The sequence below is a fragment of the Cryptotermes secundus genome, unplaced genomic scaffold, assembly GCF_002891405.2.
Source record: "Cryptotermes secundus unplaced genomic scaffold, Csec_1.0 scaffold417, whole genome shotgun sequence".
In the NCBI taxonomy this organism is placed as follows: domain Eukaryota; kingdom Metazoa; phylum Arthropoda; class Insecta; order Blattodea; family Kalotermitidae; genus Cryptotermes; species Cryptotermes secundus.
Window position 1 is genome coordinate 224,999 of NW_019739949.1, and position 27,608 is coordinate 252,606.

The 27,608-nt window shown below is 37.3% G+C and overlaps 2 protein-coding genes across 6 annotated transcripts in view; one reads left to right on the top strand and one right to left on the bottom strand.

The window, feature by feature from the left end:
* LOC111872100 (sodium-dependent neutral amino acid transporter B(0)AT3) overlaps nucleotides 1-7,381 on the top strand; it is a 197,564-nt gene extending 190,183 nt beyond the window's left edge. For 2 of the 4 annotated variants that reach the window (XM_033754531.1, XM_023865654.2), the window contains one exon: nucleotides 5,963-7,381. In XM_033754531.1, the coding sequence (XP_033610422.1) occupies nucleotides 5,963-6,097 (135 nt within the window). In that variant the 3' untranslated portion in view covers nucleotides 6,098-7,381. Of the gene's footprint in view, nucleotides 1-5,186; nucleotides 5,925-5,962 lie in introns of those variants that run through there. The other 2 variants (XM_023865655.2, XM_033754532.1) reach the window with 2 other exon arrangements.
* LOC111872103 (NF-kappa-B inhibitor-interacting Ras-like protein) overlaps nucleotides 1-27,608 on the bottom strand; it is a 148,359-nt gene that overhangs the window by 7,220 nt on the left and 113,531 nt on the right. The gene's annotated exons all lie outside the window — the stretch shown is intronic.

A 27,608-nucleotide genomic window follows, 5' to 3' on the forward strand; every position in this document is an offset into this window, starting at 1 on the left:
AGTCCAGAACCTTTTGTCTTCTCGTCTGTTGTCCAAAAACATAAAAATTAGAATATACAAAACTATAATTTTGCCTGTGGTGCTGTATGGGTGTGAAACTTGGTCTCTGACATTAAGGGAGGAACATAGACTGAGGGTGTTTGAGAACAGGGTGTTGAGGAGAATATTTGGACCAAAGAGAGATGAAGTCACAGAAAGTTGGAGAAAACTGCATAATGAGGAGCTTCATAACTTGTACCCTTCTCCAAGTATAATTAGAATGATCAAGTCAAGGAGGATGAGGTGGGCAGGTCATGTAGCACGAATGGGGGAGACGAGGAATGCGTATAGGATATTGGTGGGAAAGCCAGAAGGAAAGAAACCACAGGGAAGACCAAGGTGTAGGTGGGTGGACAATATTAGAATGGATCTTAGAGAGATAGAATGGGATGGTATGGATTGGATAGATCTGGCTCAGGATAGGGACCAGTGGAGGGCTCTTGTGAACACGGTAATGAACCTTCGGATTCCATAAAATGCTGGGAAACTCTTTGAGTAGCTGCAGAATTGGCGGCTCCCCCAGAAGGGCTCAGCTCCATGAGTAAGTAAGTGGGCTGGACTGTGCTTGAAAACAGATATTGATGTCCAGGCTATGGTATAAGCAATTGGCTGTCTAGATAAGATATAATTTGTGAACATGAGAAGAACTGACTTAATCTAGGAGATGAAAGAATGTTAATAAATTAATAATAGCATTGGAAAAGTAACTGAACTCTGTGCAGCTTTCATTTTCTGCTAATTTGTTTATTACATTAAATTGTGTGCCTTTGTGACCTGTCTACTAAAATTACTGTCTCTGCAATAATGCATACAATATAAAGAGTGCACACACACCCTCCTAAAATCCTGGTTTGAAAGGTTGTATGGTTATTAAGTTAATTTTAAAATGTTGGGGAATTAGGATATGCATGAAATTAATCACAAGAGAACCGCAAACATGTTCAAGAAATTAAGATTATGGTTTCAAGAGGAAAATAAGTCTTCCACCCAGAAGATGGTGGCAGCATGTTCCTTTGAAAATTTGGTAAATATCTACCAGACTACATGGCATTACATCTAAGGAGACTGTAATATTAATATTCACCACTTGAAAACTCAGATCTCATATTAAAGAAACTCTGGAAAGTGCATATATTATTTATGTTGCTAGAGTAGTGTCCATTACTGTTGAGTTTCCACAATTTGTTTCTGCAACAAAGCATGAAAACATATAAACATGTCTGTATTTGTGTGAATGAGATGCTTACTCTGTTGTAGTTGCATATGGTTAGTGATTCCACTATTTTCATAATCCAGTAGGTACTTATGATAGTACTAGTGGACAATTCCCACTGAAATTCAACAGAAAATAATTTCTTTCACATCTTCATCATTCAACCCCTTTAACCTTTCCTTTGACCTTTTCATAACTTTATTTCCTTCCCTTCTTTTTGTTCTCTTATTTGTCTGTCATATCATTCCTTTCCCCCTTCCTTCTTTCTTGTGTTTCATATTCCTTACAGTTAATGTGAATAATGCTTAAAACAAGCTGTTACAGAAGAAAACCAGTTAAAATACTCGATATTATGCCGTGTAGGAAGTTTGGGGATGTTTCAGAGGAATGTACTATCCTTCAAAGAAAAGAAGATGAGGCAAGTGGTATACAGAGCTCTTGGTCTTGGCCACTCTACTCTTCATTTAGCTTCAGAGTACCAAAGACAACAGCAAGAGTCATCTGAAAACCATGCCAATGTTAGCAGCTTGCCCATTACATGTGGGTGGACCTAGGTTAATTGCCTTGCCATCTCCCTGTTGGAAGACAGTACACTGACTGCATATTTATGCTTGAAATGTAACCTGAACAAGCAAGCAGTCAGCTTACTGCTTGCTTGCTTTACTCTTTGACCCAGAGAATGGAGGCAATAAGTTCCTCAAAATCTGCAAACTTCTGCCAGACTTCATGGTGTCACGTCCTGCAAGTCAGTAATCTTTATAGTTACTCTCATGACAACCTCAAATCTCACAATGAAAGTATTGTTTCACAGCAGTCTTCTGTTCTCTGTGAGTGCAAAGGAAACACACACACAAGTATGGATCACCTTATACGTACCAGTATAGTATACGTCAACAAACATGGACTTCGATGCTGAAGCACCTTCAATCCATTTTCATTTGAACAATTCAATATCTAAAGCTACATTTTTAGAAACAACAACTGAACTGGACACATGAAGTGTCACAATTTATGTAGTGATGCCTTTTCAACTAAATAGCATTGAATGGACTATGACTGATGAACAGAATACAATGTGAAAGAAAGACATGTTAAAGGGCATTATCCCCAGAATATCCTTTGAGGGGCTGAGGAAAATCACACAAAAAAGATACCACTATCAGGATAGCTGATCTTTGGGCCTGGTTTTGGACAGTATATTTGGAATAAAAAGCCCTAGCACTAACTGCAATGTAATGTGAAAACCAGTAAAAAATTGTGTAGCTCCCTTGCAATAAATAAGCACAAGATAAAATCTGTTATTAAGATTATGGCCTTTTGGAATGTAATGGGTAGTACATAGGAACCTTGTGCCTCCATCTTTAGAGCAGAAGAAAAAGTTAGCCTCCTCTACCCTGAAGGTGATGGCAGGAGGTCACTCTGAAATATTAGGTACTATACATCGAACTGCATGCCATGGCATCCCAGAAGACTGATCTTAGTACTCACACCATGAGAACATTAGATCTCTTTTAAGGTTCTAATGTGAGCTCCTTTCGCATGAGCATTTCCACTGTCCCACTTTCTTTGGCAAATATTAGTAAACCATCAAATTAAAGGGAACTGTTTCAACACAGCCACAAGAATAATCAATGGCTTGCTAAGATGCACCACAAATCATAATTGCTTCAGTTTATAAAAAAACATCAATTCAGCAAACAACAATATGAAGAGAAATGGCAATCCATAAAGACCTCAAAACTATGCTGTGTGGTCTATTCTAGATAAAGTGAAAGTGACTTTCTGTCCCTTAAGAAACTTTCCTTATCATCCTTTCCAGTGTTAGACCTATTGAACCACATTTTAGATATTACAAAACATAAACTTTCAATCAATTCAGAGGTCTTCTCTCAACCTCTTTTTCCTTTTGGTTGATCTTGGCCCTCTACGTTTCTATAGCGTTGGGAACCGGGTGGGCCAATTGGCCCTTTTCTGATGCGTTGTGTTGCAACCCACTATATCTCGCTGTGTGGCCATGTTGCATCATAACTACTGCGTAGTTGACCTCGGGAATGTTTGCTAGCTTAGTCAGTAACATGATCACGCTCATTTCCTGTCACACCCTAAAGAAAAAACAACTGGTCCGCAATGTGTTAATGTCCTTTTGAATACTGTCACTGGGTTTTTCACTCTCTTCTTTATGAAATGATGCTATTTATGGAATTTTTAGTTCCCTCGTAATTTAATTTCTTCATGGTTCAAAAGGTTGTAGCCCACAGTCCTTTTCATAAAACACATTTCTGCTGTTATCCATCCTATCTCATAAGAAATGTGAAATAGATAAATATGACGATTTGTGGTGTGGCAAAAGAATATCTTGTTGACACTTTGCAAGTTCATCAGTTCAGATTTTTGAGATGTTGATCTTGTTCTTGTTTTTGGGTGAAGATGTCACGTGGAACTGGGTTGTGTTACTGATATTTCAGAGGAATCTGTTGCCTCCATCTTCAGAGTTAAAATGACTGGGGTGAGGACAGTCACAGATTATGGACAAAGTGACAGGACAGTGATCACTCATAATCATGGCAGAGGGATAGGAAACTGTGGTATCTTGGCCAATAACACATGCAAGAATCCATTTCCACATAGTGGCAAGATTCAAAAACAGGCTCAACATCAGCACTGATTTGCTATGAAAGCTTAAAATCAGTAGTCAAATTTCACATGAAGGAGCACAAATTTTTTTGCTACATCATATTAACCAGCATGCTGAACAGTTGCAGACATAAACCTGCTGGATAAGAACAGTCCTCAGGATCAGGCATATTCAGCAAGTTTTAAAATGCATGGTGATATGTAAATTCACAATATCTCATCTAATGTAAATATGGAAATGATATTACTCTATTATATTAAGTTCTTTCATAGGTATAAATTATTCATGAAGGTGAAACTGAAAGTCTCTGTTGGAAATAACTGTAGTGAATAATGAGACATTTAGTTCACTAGTTTTGAAAATATGTGCCAAGTTCTGCAACCATCAGTGCATGTTAAAACAGTGTGACACATGAGACAGGAGCTTTGCAAAGAAAGCAGATATTTCTGACTGAAGCTCAGAACCTCTGCTAAGCATGTGTGCTCTAAGAAGCCACCTTAGCTTGTGTGCAGTAGCAGTGCTGCATGTTCACTGTACATTTTCAAAATTCTTATGTTCAGAACTTAATATGGTATACTATTTTTATGACTTTGCCAAGCATATTTTTCAGGCTTGTTTACACTATGTTAACTAAAGGCGCTTCTTGGTGAAACATGAAGCAACAAAAACTTTCATATGGGCTATGTGCCTTACCATTTTTCCAGTCACTGCTATGGCTGTATCTGTACAAACAGTGACACATTTTTACCAACTGTTTTCATTTTGCTTCATGCAGGCATCATTGGCATTACACAGTTCTTCATTTGTTGTGTGGCTTTCAGTAAACCGTCCTGAATTTTATTTTGATAGCAGTAACAGACAAACACAACTGACAGTGCCAGTCAGATAATCTGTTTGTTACAAGGAAAAGCTATTATGCAATTTAGTCATGTGTTCTCTGTCAACTGGTAGATCTTGAATGTAATGGTGAACAGTTTTACTGAACTGTCTCTTCACATGATTTACTTTCACCTGCTCATACAGCATTCACTCTGCCATTTCAATACTACATGGTTCACTTAAGGTTTCTGCAATTGTATACACTTCCCCTGCATGTGGTAACTCACCCTGTAAAAGGACACAGTACATTTTCTGTGTTACTTTTTGTAGCTTCTGGCATTAGGAGCTGACAATGGTTTGGTGCTCTAAGCTTCCACTTCAGAAACTTGTGCCTGGACTCTTCACTCTGGGTAGTTTCATGATGCTCATGAAGTTTAGCAGGAAACACGGAACTGATCGATGACGCTCTGTTACATGTAGCACACTGTACATCAGGATCCAGTGCCTGGAGATACCAGCAACGAACAGGATTCAAAGTACTCCTGCTTCTTATTCATTGCATCTGTAGTCAAACCACTATGCAAGGGTAACATGTCTGGAGCTTTTCAACTGATGCCTTTGGATGATGATATTGAAGCCTGAGATTCACTTGTCCCTTCAGTTCTAGCTGTAGCTGTACTAGATTTTTCTTTGACATACCTTCCTGTAGTTGTCAATCCATTATGAAATGTGACTGGATACAAAAAGGGTGTATCACCACAAGCAATGGCAGTTAAATGAAAAAATTAAGTTACAAAGTGAGAGAAAAATAAACATTACATGTTTATTTCTACACATTGAACAGATCTAAGCTACTAGTTTAAGACAACAAATTCACATCTTTCCAATAGAAGCAACAGAACTGTGAATATGTCTCTTATTTACTGGCCTCACTTGGCAAGCACATGCTAGGTAGAGAAGTTCGTTACTACAGTCTCTATAGCAGACATGTCAATCAGGATATCGCACTACTAAAGAATCTTCCCATTTCTGTTAATAATATAATAATTCTTACTCCAGAATTTTGCAAAATAAAAAAAAAAATCACCTGGATGTTCTGTACAGATTCCATGAAGCAAAATATGGTAACCATCATACCAGATTATACAAATGTAATTTCGACAACTGTATCTCATCTAATATTGTGTAAAACCCAGGTTGAAATTTCTGCTTTTGCTAGCCAGCCACCAACCTACTAATGCAGTCTGATGTTACAGTTGGAGGAGTACCATGATTTGCCTCAAGATGGATCTGATGATTTCAACGATGAGGATGAAGACGATACACCTGTGGCTGTACCCACGAAGAGGCTAGGTGGAAAGAGCTTCCACATGCAAGTTATGGATGACTGATCAAGTCCTACATTATTACAGGCTACATTAATAATCCCTTAAATTAAGGGAAATGAATCTGGTCTGATACAATAGAAAGACCAAAAGAAACTGATTAGTAAGGCTGCTATTGCATAAGCCAGTGGACATGTGTGACATGCGTCACTCTTCTGATTTATGGTGTATGACAAGCTCAGTATAGGCCAGTCATCTAGTGAAAACAAAGTGAAAACAAAATGGCAGTGCACTATTACATCTGCATTAACATGAATTACAAAATTCCGTAATTACATTAGCATTGCTATACCACAATGAAAGACATTGCTCTTTGTGCTCACTGTAGTAGAGGCTAAATAAATAGGGTATCAGGTTTAATGCTCTATGTAGATGCACTAGTTGGAGAGTGACTTTGTGAGAGGCTAAGAAACAGAAGCTCTAGCATCTGATGTGAAGGATGGTGTCTGGAATACAAATGATCTAGTGTCATAAGTATACATAAGCAGTTGATGTAGGCCTGCGTGACATATTTATTAGACATATTGCCAAACTCAGTTAAAATTAGACATACTCCACTGTAGGAAATCCTGTTAGTGTTTCTTAACTGTTTGACACAGCTCACATTCGCTACCCCTGCTGCAGGAGGATCAGTCTTTGCATGCGACCTCATTGAGTGAAGGAAGCTATGTATATCTAGAATTCTGAAGTAGTTCCTTTGTAACTGGCAGTTAAATCAACAGCCTCCACTTCCTATCTTCTCTCTGACACTAGGTCATTCAGATGCTGGGAATCCCATAAAGCAGAAGTTTTCAGCGGAAGTACAGAATGCAACACTGTCTGCTGAAATGTCAGCCATTCCCTGAGAAAAATATTACATAAATTTTACATATCATAATATGATGCCATATAAGTTGGGAAGTTGTCCTGAGTGCAGACCTTCTCGTGGTCCACCATGGTACCATAAAAGGTTAAGAGGAAACTCGAACTCATACAAATGACAGGGACGATGTTGTTGCAATCCAGATGGCAGAAGCCAATGTATTAATGATTTACATAGAACAATCTGAAGTCTATTATGGTCCAATATAATTTACTTGCAGCTTTATATGTTACCCTGTGATTGCTCATGTCTCATGTTTCGTAGGCCAAGCATTGGATTTCTACAATACTGTTATAATAACCAGAGCCATGGCATTCAGCCCTGTAGAAACAGATTTCAATTTCCCTATCCAGGGTTTAAACACAAATATTATGTTTTTGATCATTATCCATCATCTTGTCTTTATCTAAAAACTGTCCTGTTTATTTTTCAAAACACAGTGTTTCAGAGACTGGATTCTGTCTCTGTCTTCACGTAAAACCTACTCATTTGGGCCCAATCGATAGAGCTAGTCCCTGTCTCTTGACTTTCAGATCTTGTTTAAACACAGCTGTCAATTCAAAAGCACAAGGAAATTTAAAATTCTTATCCCAGGACAATACAGGATATTTTATTTCTTGATGTGAACACCATCATTTTCAGCTCTCTCCTTCATGTAGTTTGCTAAAGCCAGCAGAACAAGAGCAGGTTCAAATAACAAGGGTCTGCAACCATTTAATCAGATCAGCTGTTGACCTGGCATCATCTATCACATCAGTATTGAATTGTACAGAGAGGAAAAAGTAGATAAGCTCATAGTTATAAATAATTTTAGTACTTGGAGTTCAGTAGAGGGAGTTAGATTATAAATGCCACTTACTATGAGATCTGTGTGACTGTGAGTTCAGGTAGGATGACAGCCAGACACTCCTCCTGTCAAGTTAGGCTGAGGTTCATACACTGGCAAGTAACTGTCTTCTGGAAGGTGACAGACAGGTACAAATGTTTCTAAGCAATCTGCTGCCCCATCTTCGTGACAGAAGTAGAGATAGCAGCTTCCTCCAAAACACTGATAACCTCTCTACCAAACTACACAGCACCACATCCCATGAGTATAATTTTCAGAATGTAGAGCATGCTTCATGGAAGTGTTACCCAGAAAACTCACTGTATGGGATCATCTAAACAAAAATATTTTGTATTGAGTACATAATGGAGATTCATTAGAAATAGACTATGATAAAGTAACACTTAATACAACAAGTCATCATTCAATAAATGGCCAGATTTCCCTACATGATTAGTGTAATGGTAATAATGACTTTTATTCAGTTGGGATAAAGAAACTTTGATAAGATATGGGGTGCAAGGCTGACCACTTGTTACTATCCACTTCTAACTCCTCTTCCAAAATGTTGTGTATATAGCTAATTTTGTTGCAGATAAGTAGCTTATAGCCCAAAATCTTCTTCCTGTTTTAGATTAGATTTATAATGCAATTCAACTGCTAGTTTTCATTACTTACTAAATTTATATGTGAGATAACTCCCTTTACTGCTTTCCACACAGTATTAGTATTTAGCATTAACAGTATTTATCTTGTATCCTACTGTCTGTGCCTATCTGCAATTAAGTAATACAATTCATGCCTGTAAAAACATGAAATCAAATGCCTTAAAATATTAGACAGCTGTTTTATTTCTGATTCATGTTGCAGGGTTCAGTGGCTCTGCAAGTGTATAGTAATATGAACTTGTGTGCAGCTTCTCTCCTCCCATTTTGTTTTTATCTGATTGTAAATACTTCTACTTTATTTTATATTTAATCTTAACTAAATAGTATCTTAATTTAACATGAACTGCCAAGTATTAAAGCACTTGTTTATTTCTTTTTAAGATTTGAAATTTAATTTTGTAAGTTGTATTGTATTTCAATGACAATAGTTACTGCTATATTATAAAAGAAAAGTCATCCCAAGAATACTCTTGTTTTAGCATTTATGTGTTATTAGTCTGAGTTCACTTCATAGTCTGTGTGCAAGCATTAGATTGGACCCTTGAATGGAAAATGTGAGCCAAGATTTGCACATTTACCTTAGTCTTCCAACATGTGAACACTCACTCTCTGTTAAGAGTGTCTGTAAGGACAGAGCAACATTTGAAGCCTGGAATTAATCTAAATAATATTTAAAAATTCAGTTCCTACTTCAAGTAATACACTGTTTACTTTTACAAAGACAAACTGGTTGATGTTGTTCAAGGAAATGTGTTTTTTCCTAGAATTGTATAAAGTCCATAACTATATTGTGAGCAAAATACAGAGTTCATGGCTGCTAAACCAGATGGTACATATAGAAACCACTGAACTTTAGAGGGTTACATTAGGAACAAGGAAATGCAGCTCTTGCATTTTAGAACAGTCAAGGGTTCAATTAGCACCTCACAGTGTGGATCCATAAGATTCATTAGGTTAGTTCATGTATTAGTGACATTTTGATGCCAGCAAAGTTAAATGTTTTCTTTAAATTTTCCTGTGTTTTTCATTTCCCTTCTATGTCTTTGCTAGCAGGCACTGTGACTAATATATTCTGACACATCCTGTTGGAGATGACATGTCATAAACATGTATATGCAGAGTGGTGAAAATGTAGTGCTACGGTGTAAGACTACCTCCATGTTTATGTATGATTTGGAGCCCTGTATCATTGTAGACTAATGGCTACCATGGTGAATGCAAAGATCACATCTCTAATAGACACCCTGGTCAACACCATGACACTGCTTGCTTATATGCTAAAGGCTTTGCAGTCATGCAAAAATAACCTGCCATGGCAACTCACATGAGTTACAGCTGTACTGCTACTTTTGCACCATTCCGTATTATAAAACACCAACACCAACCCTGGGCTGTATGTTTAGCACTTTCACTGCTAGTAAAGTCAGATATATATTGGCAGTTATTCAACTAAACTTAAGAATTTAGAGATCTACACATATTTTCATTCTTGAAGACAAATATTTTACCTACAAAACTCAACTTGTATCATGCATTTACATCATACTTTTTTCACAATTTATGGTCTTTGTCCATAATCATATTTTCTAAAAGAATATAATATTTTGGAAACTGGATCTGGGTGGAGAGCCATGTGCTCTGTTGTGTCCCTTAGAGCTAATCTCAGTCACTTGACTGATTAGCTAGAACAGGCCTGAATGAGAACATGCTTTCTTGCCCTTTCACCTTAGGACAGAAACAGATACACTGTGTTCCTTTAGAACATTAGATGATGGACAAAGTCTAGAAACTATTTAATTCCAAGTGTAATCTGTTCTTAGAACCCTCTAGAATTGAGTCACACTTTTAACAAGACCATGCGGCCCAGGTGTCTTTAAGCTGGCGCTCATGCGCTCATGTCTGGCATGCCAGCCAACCAGTGTTATGACAGTCATGCTTGACAACAGGATTTGGTGTTGAACAGCCTTTGAACAGAGCACACATGAGGCACACTACCCTTTTTCTTCCGTAGCCACCCAAAACAGTCTTGACTGCCAAATGTATATAACAGGAATACTGATGTTTCCATGGCAGTTTGCAAATTGGAGATACAAAGGGTTAGTACATAGTATCCACGTGTTGTGGACAGAGGGCATTTCTGTTGTGTTGATCTTAAAAACCCTGAAAGTATTGCTTCTAAAAACTTGTATTGATTTTGTAGTAAAATGACATTCAGATGAACTCTCTTATAGATAATTTATATTTTATTTATTTAGTCTGAGAGTGTTGTAACTGTGTACTGCATACAGATAATCATGAACTCTTGTTGGAAGATAGTGAGCAGTCCTACAAGCAGAGGACTGAATTTCACATTCCTCCATGCCTTCTCTTGTTTCCACTGAGACAATAGTAAATCAGACCAGACTGATCAGTTGCTCTGCTCTTTACACAATGTTTCATTAGCGATTCAGTCAGTTCCATCCATGTTCTGAGTTTGTACCATATTCAGAACTAAGCACAAGTTCAAAAAATTCTGCTGAAGTGATCTTAATTCATGCCTCTTTACAAATATAGTCTCTGTACCCCTTAGGGCAGAGCTGGGTAGTTCAGTCAGTACAATGAGTAGGCTACATGCTAGACAACCAGATAATTTGGGTTTGATTCCTGGTGAGGGAAGAGATGTTTCTCTTCCAGAGTGGATCTCTGTTGATTCCCTAGCTTCCCATTCCAATTGAATGGAATATTTATACCTTCAGGGAATAGTTTCTTTTAAAAATAATTCTGGGGCTGATGATACCAGGGCTCTTTCCCCGGGACTAAAGCAGCTCCATAGTAATGCTAACTACTCATCTACATCAAGCAACAAAAGTTAAGAAAGGCAAAGGCTCATAGTGTCCTGTAGTGCAAGTTGTAGCATCAACTATGCTATAGCACTCCCAAGTGATTACATTGCCCAATAATATGTCATAAATTCATTTCAACATAAGAATAATTTATATTCTAATAAAAATAAATCTCAGAATGAAAATTTATGTTTCTTACTGTTGAAATTTCTATGTACTGTTACATGTTATAAAATTGTAATAATTCTCAGTAGAAAAATAAAAATTCATTTAATGTTAAGTAATATTAAACAACAATCAAAATGTCACATTTAATCCATTTCAATGCAATTTGGTGTATACAGATCATCTTTTTGGGCAGTCATTGTTAAAAATAAATATTTTGTCTGTTACAGTTGTTTAAATGTTTACCTTCAGGCATGAAGAATACAGTAAAACCTCAATTATCTGACCTAAACTGAACTGAAGGGTAGTCAGATAACTGAAAATATTGGATAATATCAATAACAACACAACTGTATGAAACAATAACATATAAATACATAGCATTTAGTTCGTAACAACAGTAACAAGAAGAAATGCAATAGTAAACTTTCATAAATGAAAGTCTCACACATACATAGTAAAACCTTGAAGTTCATTGTTTATAAAAGCTCAAGTTAAGTCAGATAACATGGAATATTGGATAACAGTGTCAGATAATTGGGGTTCTGCTGTATACAGTTTTCCAATGTTGGAACATTTACTTTCTCTAATATTTACACATTAATTTGTCTGAGCCATAAGTGGACTGAGAATATTAGTCATAGTAGGAAGATTGGTAGTGCATAAATAAATTCACCAAAATGTGAATATATATGAATTAGGAATTGCTGAAAGATGGAAATAGGTGAATAAAATCTACAAATAGAACAGTATGGTTGTTAATGATAAACTGATGCAGCAGAAGGGGGTCAGAAATTCCAGACTTTTGTAAAATGAATGTGACGTACCATTTCCAACAGGTATCACCAGGATTGTGGGAATATGTGTCCACACATTACTTGTAGATACAAGCTGCAATATGTTCACAAACAGCAGGTTGCTAATCGTCTATATATATGTAACCTTTCACATGTTAATTTCTCAAGATTTAATAATTGCAAGAATGATGGTCAGCAGAGGGGAACTGTCAGTTAAAGTGGGCTCCATACTTTGAGCTGTGGGGGCCTGGTATTCTTGACATGCCAAAAACTCAGTCTTTGGTAGGGGTGAAAGTTTCAGTCTGTGAGCTGAATACCCACACTTAAATCTGACTGAGATATTTATGGAGAAGTAATTGTCACACTGTTTGTGAACACGAATCTGTCTGCAACTAAAATGTTATGAGATGTGTGTGTGTGTGTGTGTGTGTGTGTATACATGAGTATCTATGGTAGCACAGTATCAAATCTGTCTTCTACACCTATGAGAGACTGAGACTAGAATTTCAAAGTTGTTTTGTGCAAAATAAGAATACTGTTAAAGAATAGTAATAAATGAATCAATGATATTTGTATATTCCCAAGCATGTTCATATATTACATATGTCAGAGAAGCAAGTCATCCCATAATGTAGTTTTCTAGGTTATGGCACCACACATTATGGCCAGAGGAACATAAATTCTGTCTAAAACATGCGTCAGGATATGTCATACCTTGGGCAGGCAGCCTCTCAGATGAGAAGTCTTGCATGTTCAAAGAGATCTCAAGAATGGTGACGTTGATTTCCATTGTATGCCGAAGTATGATCTGGTTACTTTCTAATGATGATGTATGATGTACCAATCTATAACACTGTCTGAGATGATGATATACCCCCCTTTATTTGTGTATTAGGCACACAGTACTGTCTCCATCAGCATTGTAGGAGTGACCCAAATTCGGAATGTGGAAAAGTTGTGTGTGGTTGTATGGGAGGAAGGGTTGTAAATGGATTGTGGAGGACAGGACTTACAAATCAGAGACAGTGATTGGAAACAAAAGATAGGGTTCTGAATGGGTCAATAGGAACCATGGACCTTATGAAGCACAATTACAAAAAGGCCCTTTGAACATATTCCCTACAAGGTAGTTAGGTGCAGTTCACTACCTGTTAGCCAGCTATTTGTCCCTAAAGTGGCCAATTTTTAAAATTATCGTGACTTTTAAGACATTTATGCCATCTAAATGAATAAATGATATAAACTCCGTCTCAAGTGCAAACAATATATTTTGTATCTTTGATCTTGCTCCCTACACTACATGTTTCGGCCTCAGACGGCCATCATCAGGTGTATAACACTCACATCGCTGTCTAAATGAAGGCAATATAAGCACATACTCTTTGAAGTATGCAAGGTAATCCAGGATGGACAAACATATTGTGACATCACAGCTGAGGACCATAGGCAGAGGAAAGCCACTTCAAGGTTTGTTCTTCCAAAGTTCCTCTTCTGTCTATTCAGAACGTGAATGAGGGGCTTCATGACCTGCTGAAGGGGAAATATGAGGGCTATTCAGAAAGTAATCTCTCTTTATTTTAGGCAACTAATGTAGGAGTGGGGGAGAGTTTGCACATGAGGTAGAGTCACATGACTCACTGCCTTGTAAATCATCATCATAACTGGTCACCTAGTGTTTGTTCTTATCTCTACAGAGTAAGTTATGATGTGTCCTGTGACTGATTATTCTGCCAGTTGTGAAATTCATGCTGTCTTCTGCTTTCTTCACACTAAAAACAGAGTGCTATGGAAATCCATCATGAATTATGCACGGTTTATGGACAAAATGTAATGAGTAAAAGAACTGTAAGACAATAGTGCAGAATGTTCAAAGATGGGTGAACAAATGTTTATGATGAAGACCAAAGTGGTCAGCCATCTATATTGAGTGATTATGTTGTTCAAAGTGTTGATCAAAAAATTTGTGCAGGTGAACTTCCACAAATTTTACACAATGTTCTCCAGGAGATCATCATAGTTAGGCTAGACTATTACAAGATTTGCACAAGGTGGGTTGTGAAAATGCTCATGGGTGTGCACAAAATGTTGAGAATGGCTTCAGTTTTGACTTTTTAGAGTCGATGAAGACCCATCATCTTTGTCAGCAACCTGGGGACCACCAGACCAGCATGGCAGGAGGGGTGTGAATAATTATTCTGGTGGAGCTGTGGGGTTAAATATCAATGAAGCTCCACACATACATAAGGATTCCACCCCTTTCTGTGTTTTCATGCTCTTCTTTGCAGGGATTATCCATCTGCTGGTGGAAGAGACGAACAGGCACTGCCACCAGTACCTAGACAGACTTCAAGACGGACCTTCTCTGTGGCCTGACGTGACTGATTCCGAGATGTATCTGTTTCTAGGAATAATCATTGAAATGGGACATGACATTAGAGACAGACTAAAGGACTACTGGTCGACTGTAGAACAATTTTCCATGCCTTTCTACTCTAAGACAATGAAACGCGACCGATTTCTTCACATTCTTCGTTTTCTACATTTTGCAGACAACAGGACAGAAATTGACAGGAATGACAACAGTTATGACCGACCATGGAAAATTCGGACCATTTTCGACACTCTCGATGACGCATTTGAAAAATATTATAACCCTTCCGAACATTTGGCAGTTGACGAAATAATAGTTAAATTCAAGGGAAGGGTGATTTTTAAGCAGTACATTCCGAAGAAACACAAACGTTTCGGAATCAAAATTTTCAAAATTTGTGACGCCGCTGGGTATATGTATGACATGAAAGTTTACCTAGGAAAAGACAGGACACGTGCCGACCAAGACATAACAGCGACACATGCTACAGTTATGGACCTATGCAGATGTATTGAGGACATAGGTCACAAACTGTACATGGACAATTTCTTTTCATCACCAGACTTGTTTGACAAACTGATGACAAAGGACATAACATGCTGTGGGACAGTCAGACCTAATTGGAAGGCCTTGCCTGACGATTTCAATGAAGACAATTTCGACATTCATGTTAGGGTGAGACAGAACTTGACAGCACTTGTTTGGAAGGACAAATGTGACATTTACATACTAACAAACATGCACTGTCCTCCAGCAGAAGGCAGTTTCTGTGATGAGCATGGAAATGCCATCAAGCCAGCAATTGTTGACTACAACACGCACATGGGTTATGTCGACAAAGCGGAGAGAATGGCAAACAGTTATAGCATCAGTCGTTGGACCTGGAAATGGACAAATGAACTATTTTTCCATCTCCTGGATCTGACGATTCTGAACAGTTTCATCCTGTTGTCATCCTGTGGCGCGAAATTGTCACACAGAATTTTATCTCGCCCTTGTGCACAACATGCTGGAACATGTTGCAAGGGGTCCACCTCGCCCTCAACGGTTCATGGGTTGACCTCCTGCTGTGTCATTGGCGATATCTCGATTAGAGGAGGCCACTTGACATCACTGCCCAACTTCCTCTAATACGAGACTGAGGTGTTGTGTGTGCTCTTCGCATGGGAAACGGAGTTACATCCGGATGAAGTGCATGAATTGTGACATTGGACTCTGCATTTCCGGATGTTTCCAGCGGTACCACATGAAGGCAACATTCAGTTAGATGATGCAGAAGGGAAGACTGTCTACTTATAAAGCTGGTGCCCAAAAATAATGTAAGTAGAACAAGAATTTCTATCTTGAAATCAGATTTTAAAACACTGTGTGCATGCATGGACCACTCGGCTACACTTAAAAGTCTCCATATGGTGTCGCTGTGCTCGTAAAGGATAAAGTTGATAGCAGTGATATCCCCCGATAATTACTACAGTCAGTTTTATCACCCTTCTTGTGAACTGGTACAATAATAGACTCCTTCCACTGATCAGGCAATTTTTCCTTATGCCAAATAGAATTAATTAGCTTACAGATCTTAAGAATGTAATAATTCACCTCCTGTTTGAATAAGTTTTGCCAGAATTTGATCAGTACCTGGCAACTTATACCTATTCAAATTTGCAATACCAATTACAACCTCAAAAGGGCTAGGATCAGGTAATAATATTGTGAACATAACCAGTGTTCCTGTCAGCTAATACAAATAGTCTGATGCCCCACTTTGTAGTTTTTTTTTTGTATTATAAGTTTTGACAATCATTTTGCCCTTGAACCCAACTGTTGATTCATCTATTGCAATGTTTTTACCTGGCAGAAAATATTTCTGGAACTGTTTCTCTATACATTCTATTACCCCATGTACTTTCCTTGTTCTTTTCATGGCCTGACTGCTTTCCTCGGTGGTATCATTTTCCACATGAATCATCCAAAATATCTGCAAAAAGCGAACTCTAAACATTACATCACCAAAAAATGGTATCTGTGTTGCCCACTCACTAGACCAATAGTCTTTTATGTAGGATAATGGCATTAGGCCAATATTTATAATTAGACCTAAAAACGACTTCATTTCAGAAAGAGACACATCAGACCAGCTACTCCAAATGGTTCCCGGGCTAAGGTATAGTTCCAAAATTTTGTGTCTCGCATACCTGTTTGTCTCTGTAACATTATTCAAAACCTCGTCATTGAAAAATAAACTAAAATAATCCATGGGCTCTGAATCTGATAGAAGGTTAAATTGTGGCCCTGCATTTTTAGTAAGTGTGTATGCCTTGGGTTTCTTGTTCCCCATTGTCACGTCTTCCCACCCATCAACACGCATAACACTTATTTCACTTTCGCTCTCACTTTCCAACATTTCATTGCTGGATTCTTCACTCACGGTTATTTCTATATTTTCCAAATCCATCTGATCATCAGGGTCTATATCGAGTTCTTCATTCAACAAAGCAATAACCGAGATTTCATTCTCAACACACACAACAATATGTTTGAGTTTCCACAAGTAGTTCAAATTATGACTTCCACATGGCAGGGAAATGCAGACTAAACATTCATGATTGCAGTCATTGCAGTGGTATAGTATACAGCAACAAATAGCGACATATGACTGACTTACCATCTGAGAAAGATGAAAGAAACTTTGCAATCATATATTGACATTAGTCTGTGGAAGCACATATTCAATGTCGATTATATCGATGTATGATGGGAAATGGTTAAAATGGATCTTAGAGAGATAGGATGGGATGGTATGGACTGGGTCGATCTGGCTCAGGATAGGGACCAGTGGAGGGCTCTTGTGAACACGGTAAAGAACCTTCGAGTTCCATAAAATGCTTGGAAGTTCTGGAGTAGCTGTGCAATGGGCAGCTTTTCAAGAAGGGCTCAGCTCTACAAGTGAGTTAGTGATTAATACTAGATAGGTGTGGTGATAGTACTGTAAGAATTTACTTACTTACTTATGGAGCTGAGCCCTTCTTGAGAAGCCAAATCTGCAGCTGCTCAAGAATTTCCCAGCATTTTATGGAACCCACAGGTTCGTTCATTCCTGTGCTCACAAGAGCCCCCCACTGGTCCCTATCCTGAGCCAGATCAATCCATCCCATCCCATCCTATCTCTCTAATTTCCATTTTAATACTGTCCACCCACCTATGCCTTGGTCTTCCCAGTGTTCTCTTTTCCTTCTGGTTTTCCCACCAATATCCTATATGCATTCCTTTTCTCTCCCATTCGTGCTACTGCCCTGCCCACTTAACCCTCCTCGACTTGATCATTCTAATTATACTTGGGGAAGAGTAAAAGTTATGAAGCTCCACATTATGCAGTTTTCTCCAACCTCCTGTCACGTCATCCCTCTTCGGTCAAAATATTCTGCTCAACACCCTATTCTCAAACACCCTCAGTCTATGTTCCTTCCTTAATGTCAGAGACCAAGTTTCACACCCATACAGAACCACAGGCAAAATTAGAGTTTTGTATATTCTAATTTTTATGTTTTTGGACAGGAGACGAGAAGACAAAAGGTTCTGAACTGAATGGTAGCAAGCATTACCCAAGTTCAATCTCCTCTTAATTTCCTCCCGAATCAGGTTTTGATTTGTTACTGTCGTTCCCAAATATCTGAACTGTGCCACATTTTGAAAACATTTGTTTTCTATCATTATGTCATGATTTTTCCTTGCATTTTGGTGACAAGACAGCAACATATATTTAATTTTCATTTCATGTATCCTGTTGTGTTATAATATACAACTTCTTTATTACAACTGTCACAACACAATTAATATCAAGATCAAGGTAGAGCCAAAACTAGGCACTGATCTTGATATTAGTTGTGTTGTGACAGTTGTAATAAAGAAGTTGTATATTATAACAGCAGAGCCAAAACTAGGCACTGATCTTGATATTAGTTGTGTTGTGATGGTTGTAATAAAGAAGTTGAACATATATTTAGTTTTCTCTGTGTTTACTTCTAGACTAACCTCTTACCTGCGTCAATTAAAGGTTGTGTGTTTCTTTTTATATTATCTATATTATCACCCAGTAGATTCACATCATTGGCATAGACCAACAGCTGATATGTCCTATTTAATTTCAGTCCCATCTGGTTTTCCTGGACCTTCCTAATGGCATATTCCAAAGCAAAGTTAAAAAGCATTGGCGATAAAGCATCTCCTTGTCTTAGACCATTCTGGATGGGAAATTTATCAGACAAATGTTTACCTATATGGACTTTACTATAAGTTTCATTTAAACACATTTTAATCAGCCTAATTAGTTTCATGTGTATCCCAGACTCTTTCAGAATATTGTACAATATTTTCCTCCTAACTGAATCATAGGCTTTCTTTCAGTATATGTATAAAACACAACAGAATGCAACAATCAAATACTAATTGAGCTGCAAAAATCACAAAATTTCTTGTTAGATACTTGTTTGTTGCTCAGTGTATATTTGTATGGTGATATGTCTATATCATATACTCTAAAGAAGTAAAATTATGAAAATAAAAATTTACTCATGTAATTGAAAAAAGTGGGAATGGAGATATGAATCATATCCATTTCAATCCATATCATATCCACAACACTAGCACCTTGCTTTGATAGCTGTGGCTACAAAAGACCCTGGTGAGGGCATGAAGTATTCTTCACAATATCTTTGGGTGTGCAGTAACAAATATAAAACATGACAGAAAATTTACATTTTTGTTTCAGGCATTCCCATAATAATGATTTGGCATTGTTGATCTTGGCCATAGCATGGCAAGCAGAGTATACGGCAATATATCCTAGAAGATAAACTCCTTACTTGTGAACCTGTTTTCATCTTACATATATTTATCCATCCTTGCTGATGATGGAGATGTGGCTATCATTCAAAAGCAATGGTTTGCTCTGAGATTCATGTAACCATTGAAACTTGCTCTGTGAAACATACAGGTACAAGTTTTGAATTCTGAAGTTCAAACAAACAATTCAGCTATTGTACTACAATGTGTACAAAGTTTCCTCTCTCTACCTGCATGAATGCACATAGGCACATTCACACAGGATTTCTGAAGGCCACACAGGGTCACTCAGAAAAGTGATGGGCTATATAAAGGGAAAATCAGGGTTCAGTTCCATGTGACAGCATTAGAATTTGTCTCCTCAGCACATGTACCATTTAGGATGTTTTCTACATCAATGTTAGAAGTTCTTGCAAAAAAAAAGAATAATAAATAAAAACAAAGAGGATAAAACAGAACAAAAAACATTTCATATATACAATAAAATGTCACTTAAAAATGAATATGCCACATATTTACAATCTTATATGCTGAAAGTGTTTTTATTTTTTTTTCCACATTTTTTTTTTTATGATTGGCTTGACACTGAAAGCTCACTTCTCAATTCTAGCGCTGCATTTAGTCTGTTTCAGTATTTGTTTTTGTTGCTGCATAATTTGAATCCAGTTTCACACAAGTATGTGCTGGTGAAGGGCAGCATCTGCTGAACTGCACATTCTGATAGAGCTGAATATTCTTGGCACAAGTCACCTTGAAATATCACTGCTTTAAATTTTTTTTACTAACTGGCTGTCTGACATGATACTGAGGTTTTCATAATATATCACAGAAAATCCTACAGGCTTTTCTTTTACAATGAATGGATTCCTAGTCCAGTTACTATGTCATATATGTTTGAAGAACAGTCATGATGTTTGTAAATTAAAAAGATGAATCCCAGTGTCTTTGTGTATGCCTGTACCAGTTTCACTAATTTCTTCCTTAAAAGCAATATTTATAATCTAAAGAAGCTCCAAAATAAAAATTATTTGAAGTCAGTAAGCTTTTAAAGTTTGTGATAATGGTATGTTAATATAATTATCATGTTTCTGGACATTATCCATCATCTTGTCCTTTCATTTGAAACATACAAATTTAGAAGACTGGCTTCTGTCTACATCTTCACGTGGAACCTGCTGAGTTGGGCCTCATCGACAGAACTCATCCCTATCTCCACAGATAGAGACTAGCTCTATTGATTGGGTCTAACTGAGTAGGTTCCACCTAAAGGTGGGGACAGAATTCAGTCTCCAAATTGTCGTGTGCCTTAAACAGAAAACGGGACAATGGATAATGGCCAGAAACATAATAATTGTATTTTAAGTGAAGTTTATAATAATAACAATATTTAAATTGTCATTATTTTTATACTATAATGGGATTTTCTTGTGGAACTCTTCTTTCATTTCACAACCCCAGGGTTCCACATAACACCATTTGGGAAGTACTGCTATATAGTCTGTCAACATTTCTTGCAGTGATCAGTTTTAGAGAAATCTGATAAAGTTCAAGTAAGCTTCACGTACAGTTGGGGTTATAGTGGAGTGATGAAATCAAGCAGAAAGTCCTGTGCCGAGTATTTAGCATATTAACCGTTTCAACCCTGAAATTCATATAAATAATACTGAAAATTCAGTTCCTACCTCATAGGAACCACACTGTTTCTCCATTACAAAGACCACTTGGTTAATGTTGTTGAGGGAAATAATCTCTCCTTATTGTAAGAATCAGACAAAACATGTATATACAACGTGTGGGCAAAATACAGAGATATTTTAATGTTAAGGTAGGTGGTATATATACTAACCACTGTGCTACAAAGAATTAAATGGTTTGGGGAATGAAATATATTGTAGCATGTAGACCCATTACTGGGAAACGACCTTGAAACAAACAACGAAACAACATCCACTGCTAGGCAACAGATTCTTAATAAGCAAGTATACACAGCCATTATTGAGTAACGCCTTCGCAAATAAACATGATCTCACAGAAACAATTGGAGTACAACAACAAACAGGGTTTTCTATGCAGTCCATGCCGAGATGTTACAACGAGTACAACTGGAGCAAGAGACAAGTCAGTTGTAAAGGAGTCTGTGAAGAGAAGACTTAGTTGGTGCAACTGAGAGCAAGCAGGACATACAGTGAGAGCAGAAGCCATTACCAGGGAACAACTGCTGAAGACACAACAGACTGAAAATTCTTAGTATGTGCTGTAGTGATTTGTAAAGTGTGGTTATCAGCGATGGTGCTATAATGTATTATGTCATGTATTAAAGTGGTCAATAAATCCTTCTCCAATTCACAGCCTATCTATAGTCATTTGCAAACACATGACAATATGAACAGACACGGTATCCCACTGTGTGTTCATTTTTGTATGCTGAAAATAAAGAAGTTATGAAAAGTTTCAAACTAAATGACAGCTCAGAAGTCAACCTGTTCCTGCTCACTATGGGAGAGTGTCACGTGTTTACTACATTGCATGGACTTGTATCCTTAGCTATAACAGGTAAGAAATATGAGCCAGGATAGACAGCTCTGTGAATATATTGGACAGGGTATGGGCTGCACAACTGGGGAATCTGAATTCAATCTCTGGCAGAAAAAGAGACTTTTCTTCTTTCCACAGAATCCAGATCAGCTCTGGGTCTGATCCAGCCTCCTATTGGGTGTGTACCAGGGAACTCTTTCTCTGGAGGTAAAGGTGTCAGAGCATGTAGCTGACCAATCACTTCTACCTAGTTGCCAGATTAAGAACGTATGGAACTACACCTTCACTCCCATACATGTCTTCATGGCATTGTGCTTAATTAAGCATAGGGACAGAGTTTTTACCTTTACTTTTATTCGGATCTCTAGTTTCCAGTTACACCCTGTACATTACTCCACCACTTAGAAGACAGAATAATTGATTCCTTCCCCCCATCTACTGAAATTTACCCAGTCATGCACGGGCCTGGGTCACTGGGCAAATGGATCAATACAAGTATAAGTAGCAGTCTACTATGCCCCACAGACTTTCACCTCTCACATCATGCTTCCCCTTCAAAGCAGCTGGTCATTTAAGGACTCACTGACCTTTACCATTTCAGATAGAATAAAGTTCACATAAATATTACTCAAAGCTTAGTTCTACCTCACAGAGAGCTTACTGTCTCCGTTAGAGAAACAAACTGATTAATTATTTTTTGGGCTTAATACAAAGTATTTTAAATGTTGAAGCAGGCCGCGCCATAGCTCAAGCGGTTAGTCACTGGCTTCCCAGTGTGCCGGCCCGGGTTCGATCCCGGGTCTGGTCAAGTGGGATTTGTGGTGGACAAAGTGGCGCTGGGGCAGGTTTTCTCCGAGTACTTCGGTTTCTCCTGTCAATCTTCATTCCACCAATTGTTCCACAATCACCCTCACCTACCATCTGGGGCTGGTACAATTGGCCAGAAGTGGCCGCAGTACAAGGGACTTAGTCCCACCCCACTAGCATTAAAAAAAAATGTTGAAGCAGGTGGCATATGTAGTAACCATTGTGCTTTAAAGTGACAGCTAATGAAGCAAATAATCTACCAACAATCCAGTGTGCCATTCTCCCAGTATTCATACAGTACCTCTGTGATAATGCATGTGATCCACATTTAAGAGGTCCCTGGATCAAACCCTCTCTTGATATGTAGTGATTAATCATGTTCTTCAGTCTATCTAGTCAGTTCCTAAGTCAATAAATTAAAAACTAGTTCAATTACTCATTCCATAATCACTCTAAATTAACTGAAATTACACCACTACATCAAAGTGCCCCAAAACAGAAGACCAATACATAAATCTAGACAGACAAATTTTTCATTTAATATTATTGGGACATGATACTCTTCAGTTTGGTGGACAGGTTTCTCTGACACATTGGTACTTTAGAGCCTATTGCCTGCTGCATGCTTGCTGCTGGCTGCTTGACTGAATCTGAAAATGGAGGCAGCACATTCCTCTTCAGTGTCAATAAATTTCTACCAAATTACACAACCTCATATCCCAGAATATAGTACTCTTGATTTTTAAAAGATTCATTTGAGCTTGATGTGAGATGGGGGTTATACTGGAATGCCTGCTTGATACATTTGCTACACACTGTGTATAAAAGGTATTTACTGTATAGTGTGGGCTCTTGAAAACCTAAGAAATAAATTAAGCATACTGTATTTTTGTTTTGTAAGATTCATGGATGATAAATTGGCACTGCAGCAGATTTTTCTCTGAGTTTCTTCAGTGGTCCCCAACTGTTCTTCATTCCACCATTACTCTATCTTCATCTATAACTGCCCCCCCCCCAACATATTTAAAAAGTTAAATATTTTATCACTTGCATCACAATATATATTTTCGTTGTTAGTATCTGTATTGCAAAATAAAGTTCTTTTCTGTCAAACATTGATTCTCATACTATTGATACTAGACAAAGACAATATTTGTATTTACCTCAAACTAATTTTACTATTTATCAAAAAGGAAGTTATTGTGCGAATATAAAATATTCAACAAATTGCCCATAGAGATCAAGAACACATCCAATAATTTTAAAATGTTTAAGGTTGTATTAAGGCATTTCTTGAATCCTCATGAATATCTAAATAGATCATTTTTATTATTGCTGTATTCATTGTACTGTCTAGTTGTGTAATATTTATGTATGTATTCTGTGCTCTATATTATTTTATGACATGTTCTATATAAATCTTTGGATCTCTTGAACTTACAATAAATACAATACAATAAAATACAAGGTATGTGATGGTCTCACCAGGGAGCACATTATTATATCCTCACCTTTAAGTCAGGAGCTTCATCTCTGATCTGACACCTGACTCATCACACATTAAGGAAGTTACGGTATTTTTACTTATATTGCTTATAGAAGATATAGTAAAACCTAACCATGGCAATCTGAATGAAAAAATGAGGAAGATCATAGTGAAATAGTTCACTGATGATGATGCTTAAAAAATAGTTGCCTGCTTATCTTGGGAAAGTTTATTTTGTGAACTAGTGAGCAGAGATTGAATTGGGTTCACTATAAAATCCTAAAATTGTATATATTCTAAAGACTTGAGAAAGAATTCTCATTTCAGTTAGCAAGACTTCCTAATGTATATCCAAGGAATGATTTCAAGAACAGTCTCAACAATGAAACGATTAGTAAATGCAACATCAATAAAAAACTGAACTGACATGTATGCTGGACATTCACCATCAACTCATTTTCAGCAGCTAAAAACATGTTTCAGGCACTGACCATGCTTCAGTCATTAGAAAAATGTATGATATCTGCTCTGGTTGATCCATTAGATGGAGCTGATCTGTTCCCGCTGGTGATCCATCTAATGGATCCATGGTAGGTTCCATATCTACCTGATTATGGAAACAGAGCCTGCTTCAAAAACGTGTTTCTTTAACCACAGTGAGATGTGGGTTTAATAACACACCTTCATCACACACATATACTCTTATTAATGCCAAATGCTGAATTACACTCAGTCTCACTGAGACAGCTGCATGGAATTGTTTTGTTAGGCAGGCAGTAGCAGGTCAGAACATTTACACAACAGGTGCCACATATTGATTTTCATTCTGTAATTCCTGGGGCCTTATCTGAACATCAACAGCATAAGAGGCACTTGTGTTAACAGGCACCTAAGCTACACTACAATACTGACTAAGGCAAAGTTACATGTCACGGTTTGTTGCATTCACTGTACAGCTCATTTGGTGTTAAATAGGAGATGGCAGGCATATCACAAATAAAATAGAAAGTTTTAAGTACCTAGGAAGTGCAATAATGATTAATGGAAAATTATGAGAAATTACAGAAAGAATAAAATTGCAGGGACATTTTATCAGTTAATTGGGTTAAGCTCTGTGGAAATGGGCCACACCAAAGAATGGCAAAGATGAACATTTCAACAAATAAACACATGAAAGAATTATAAGTACTAGGAAGTAAATCAGTGAAAAGCAGAAAAGTACAAGGAGAAGTTACTATGCAGGAAACTTCAGCAGTTACTTAGAGATATACTTTGCAATTTGGAAATGCAGAAGAAGGAAAAAATAGATCTCTATACCACATGCTCCTATTAATGCAGAGAACAGAGACACAGGTGAAAGGAGATATTAGTAGCAGCAAGCAGGTAAGATGAGACTTCTTAGCATAGAACGAAAAATAAGAGCAGAAAAATAAGGCGGGGGGGATAAACAGAATTTGAAGTTAAATACCTTGGAAGTTAAATGGATATATAACAGAATTAAATGGTATGGATATGTTTTAACAACATAATGTCAAAGATGGTTTTGAACATAAAATCAAAAGGTAAACATCCATGAGAAACACTAAGACCAAGATGAGATAAACAGGTTAAGAGAGATGTCACAGAAGGAAGGAGGAACATGAGAAGGAACTGAGGAAAAGGTGCTTTGGGAAAACAGAGACAGCTAGAATGAACATGACTGGTGTGAGTTCAAGTTAACCACTTCATTTCCCCACCTACTCTGCACAAGTCCCCTCCATCAACACCAATAACAAACTGAGTTAGACAGAGACTGTATATGGTATGAAGGTCACAATAAAAGTGATGAGAGCCATGCAGAGTGTATGTAGCTACTAATCAGACAAGTTGGTGGGAATGTGTACATTTTTCCCTTACCAAATTTCAGATGACACCCATATTGTTTAATTGTCTGAGGATGATAATTATAAAAACGATATGGAATACATATGACAGAAACACAATGCAGCCATTTGCTTCTTTCTTTCTTTATTTATTTTATTTCCCCATAAATCAAAATAATTGATACAGCACTTGCAGAAGCAGAGGGACAGCACAAACTCTTTCAGGAGAGCTGGTTCCTCTGCTGAGGCTGGAAACTGTACTTTCCAAATGCAAGGCAGACTAATTATAACCTGACCTCATTTGTTCAGTAATACAGGCAACATTCATGGAATGAGTAGCTTATGAGTACTTATGTACTACAAGGGGTATAGCTGCTCTCCTTGCCAGTATTATGATATACATTAGCTAAAACTTCAAAGAAGGAATAAAAATAAATTAAAAAATTAAAATTTACTCAGCTAGCTAAAAAACAAAGATTGGTTTTAACAATCATGGATACTGTACACATTGGCAAGAGTATGGCGTGAATTTCATAATATCTTTGGGTATTCTCTATTAGGTCTGTAGTAGGGAACAGGAAACAGAAAAGTTATATTACTACATAAATGCTATACCAAATGCAGAGATTATGCAGATCTGGATGAGATATGGTATACTTCTTAAAAATTATGAATTAAGAGGGATGACAGGAGGGTTTTAAAGCATACATTAGCATTTATCTGGATGAACTGGGAAAACCATGAAAATTTCATCCAGGAAAGTTCAGTCACAGGTTCTGCAGCATTATGCTATTTTAGTAGTATGATGGGGATAATGCTGGTGATTTCTATGAATGGACAAAGAATAAGGTGAATTTTATGTGAACTGATTCAGAGCACTACATAAGAATTTCACTGGAAGATGAGCAAAATGAACCTCTTAGCCTATGAGTTGAACCTCAACAACATGAACAGGAGATGAATCTCATCACAGGACCACAGCATAACCTGATTTCTCTTTTGAATCATCAACATCTGAGAAAAAATTTGATGATAAAATGAGAAAGACATGCATGGTAAAATGTGAAATGCGTACAAAATTTTGGCTGGAATCTTCAAGGGAACAGATTGCCTGGGAGACATTGAATTGAATTGAATTTATTTACATTCTATAAATCCTAAGCAGGTTAGTACCTTTGGATACAGAACAAGTCAAAATGTTACATACATAAGTACAGGCAATTTTAGCTTAAAAATTAATATAACTTAATTTTACATCATTCTCTATTTACATTGAAGTATTCATCTAAAGAGTAGAAGGAATGAGCATGTAGATAATTCTTTAACTCTGATTTAAACTTTTTAGTATCATTGCCCAAGTTTTTAATACTTTGTGGCAGATTGTTGAACACTTTTATGCCAGTAAAGTAGACTCCTTTTTGAAATACTGATAAAGTTGATGAGGGTAGGTGGAAGTTGTATTTTTGTCTAGTATTCA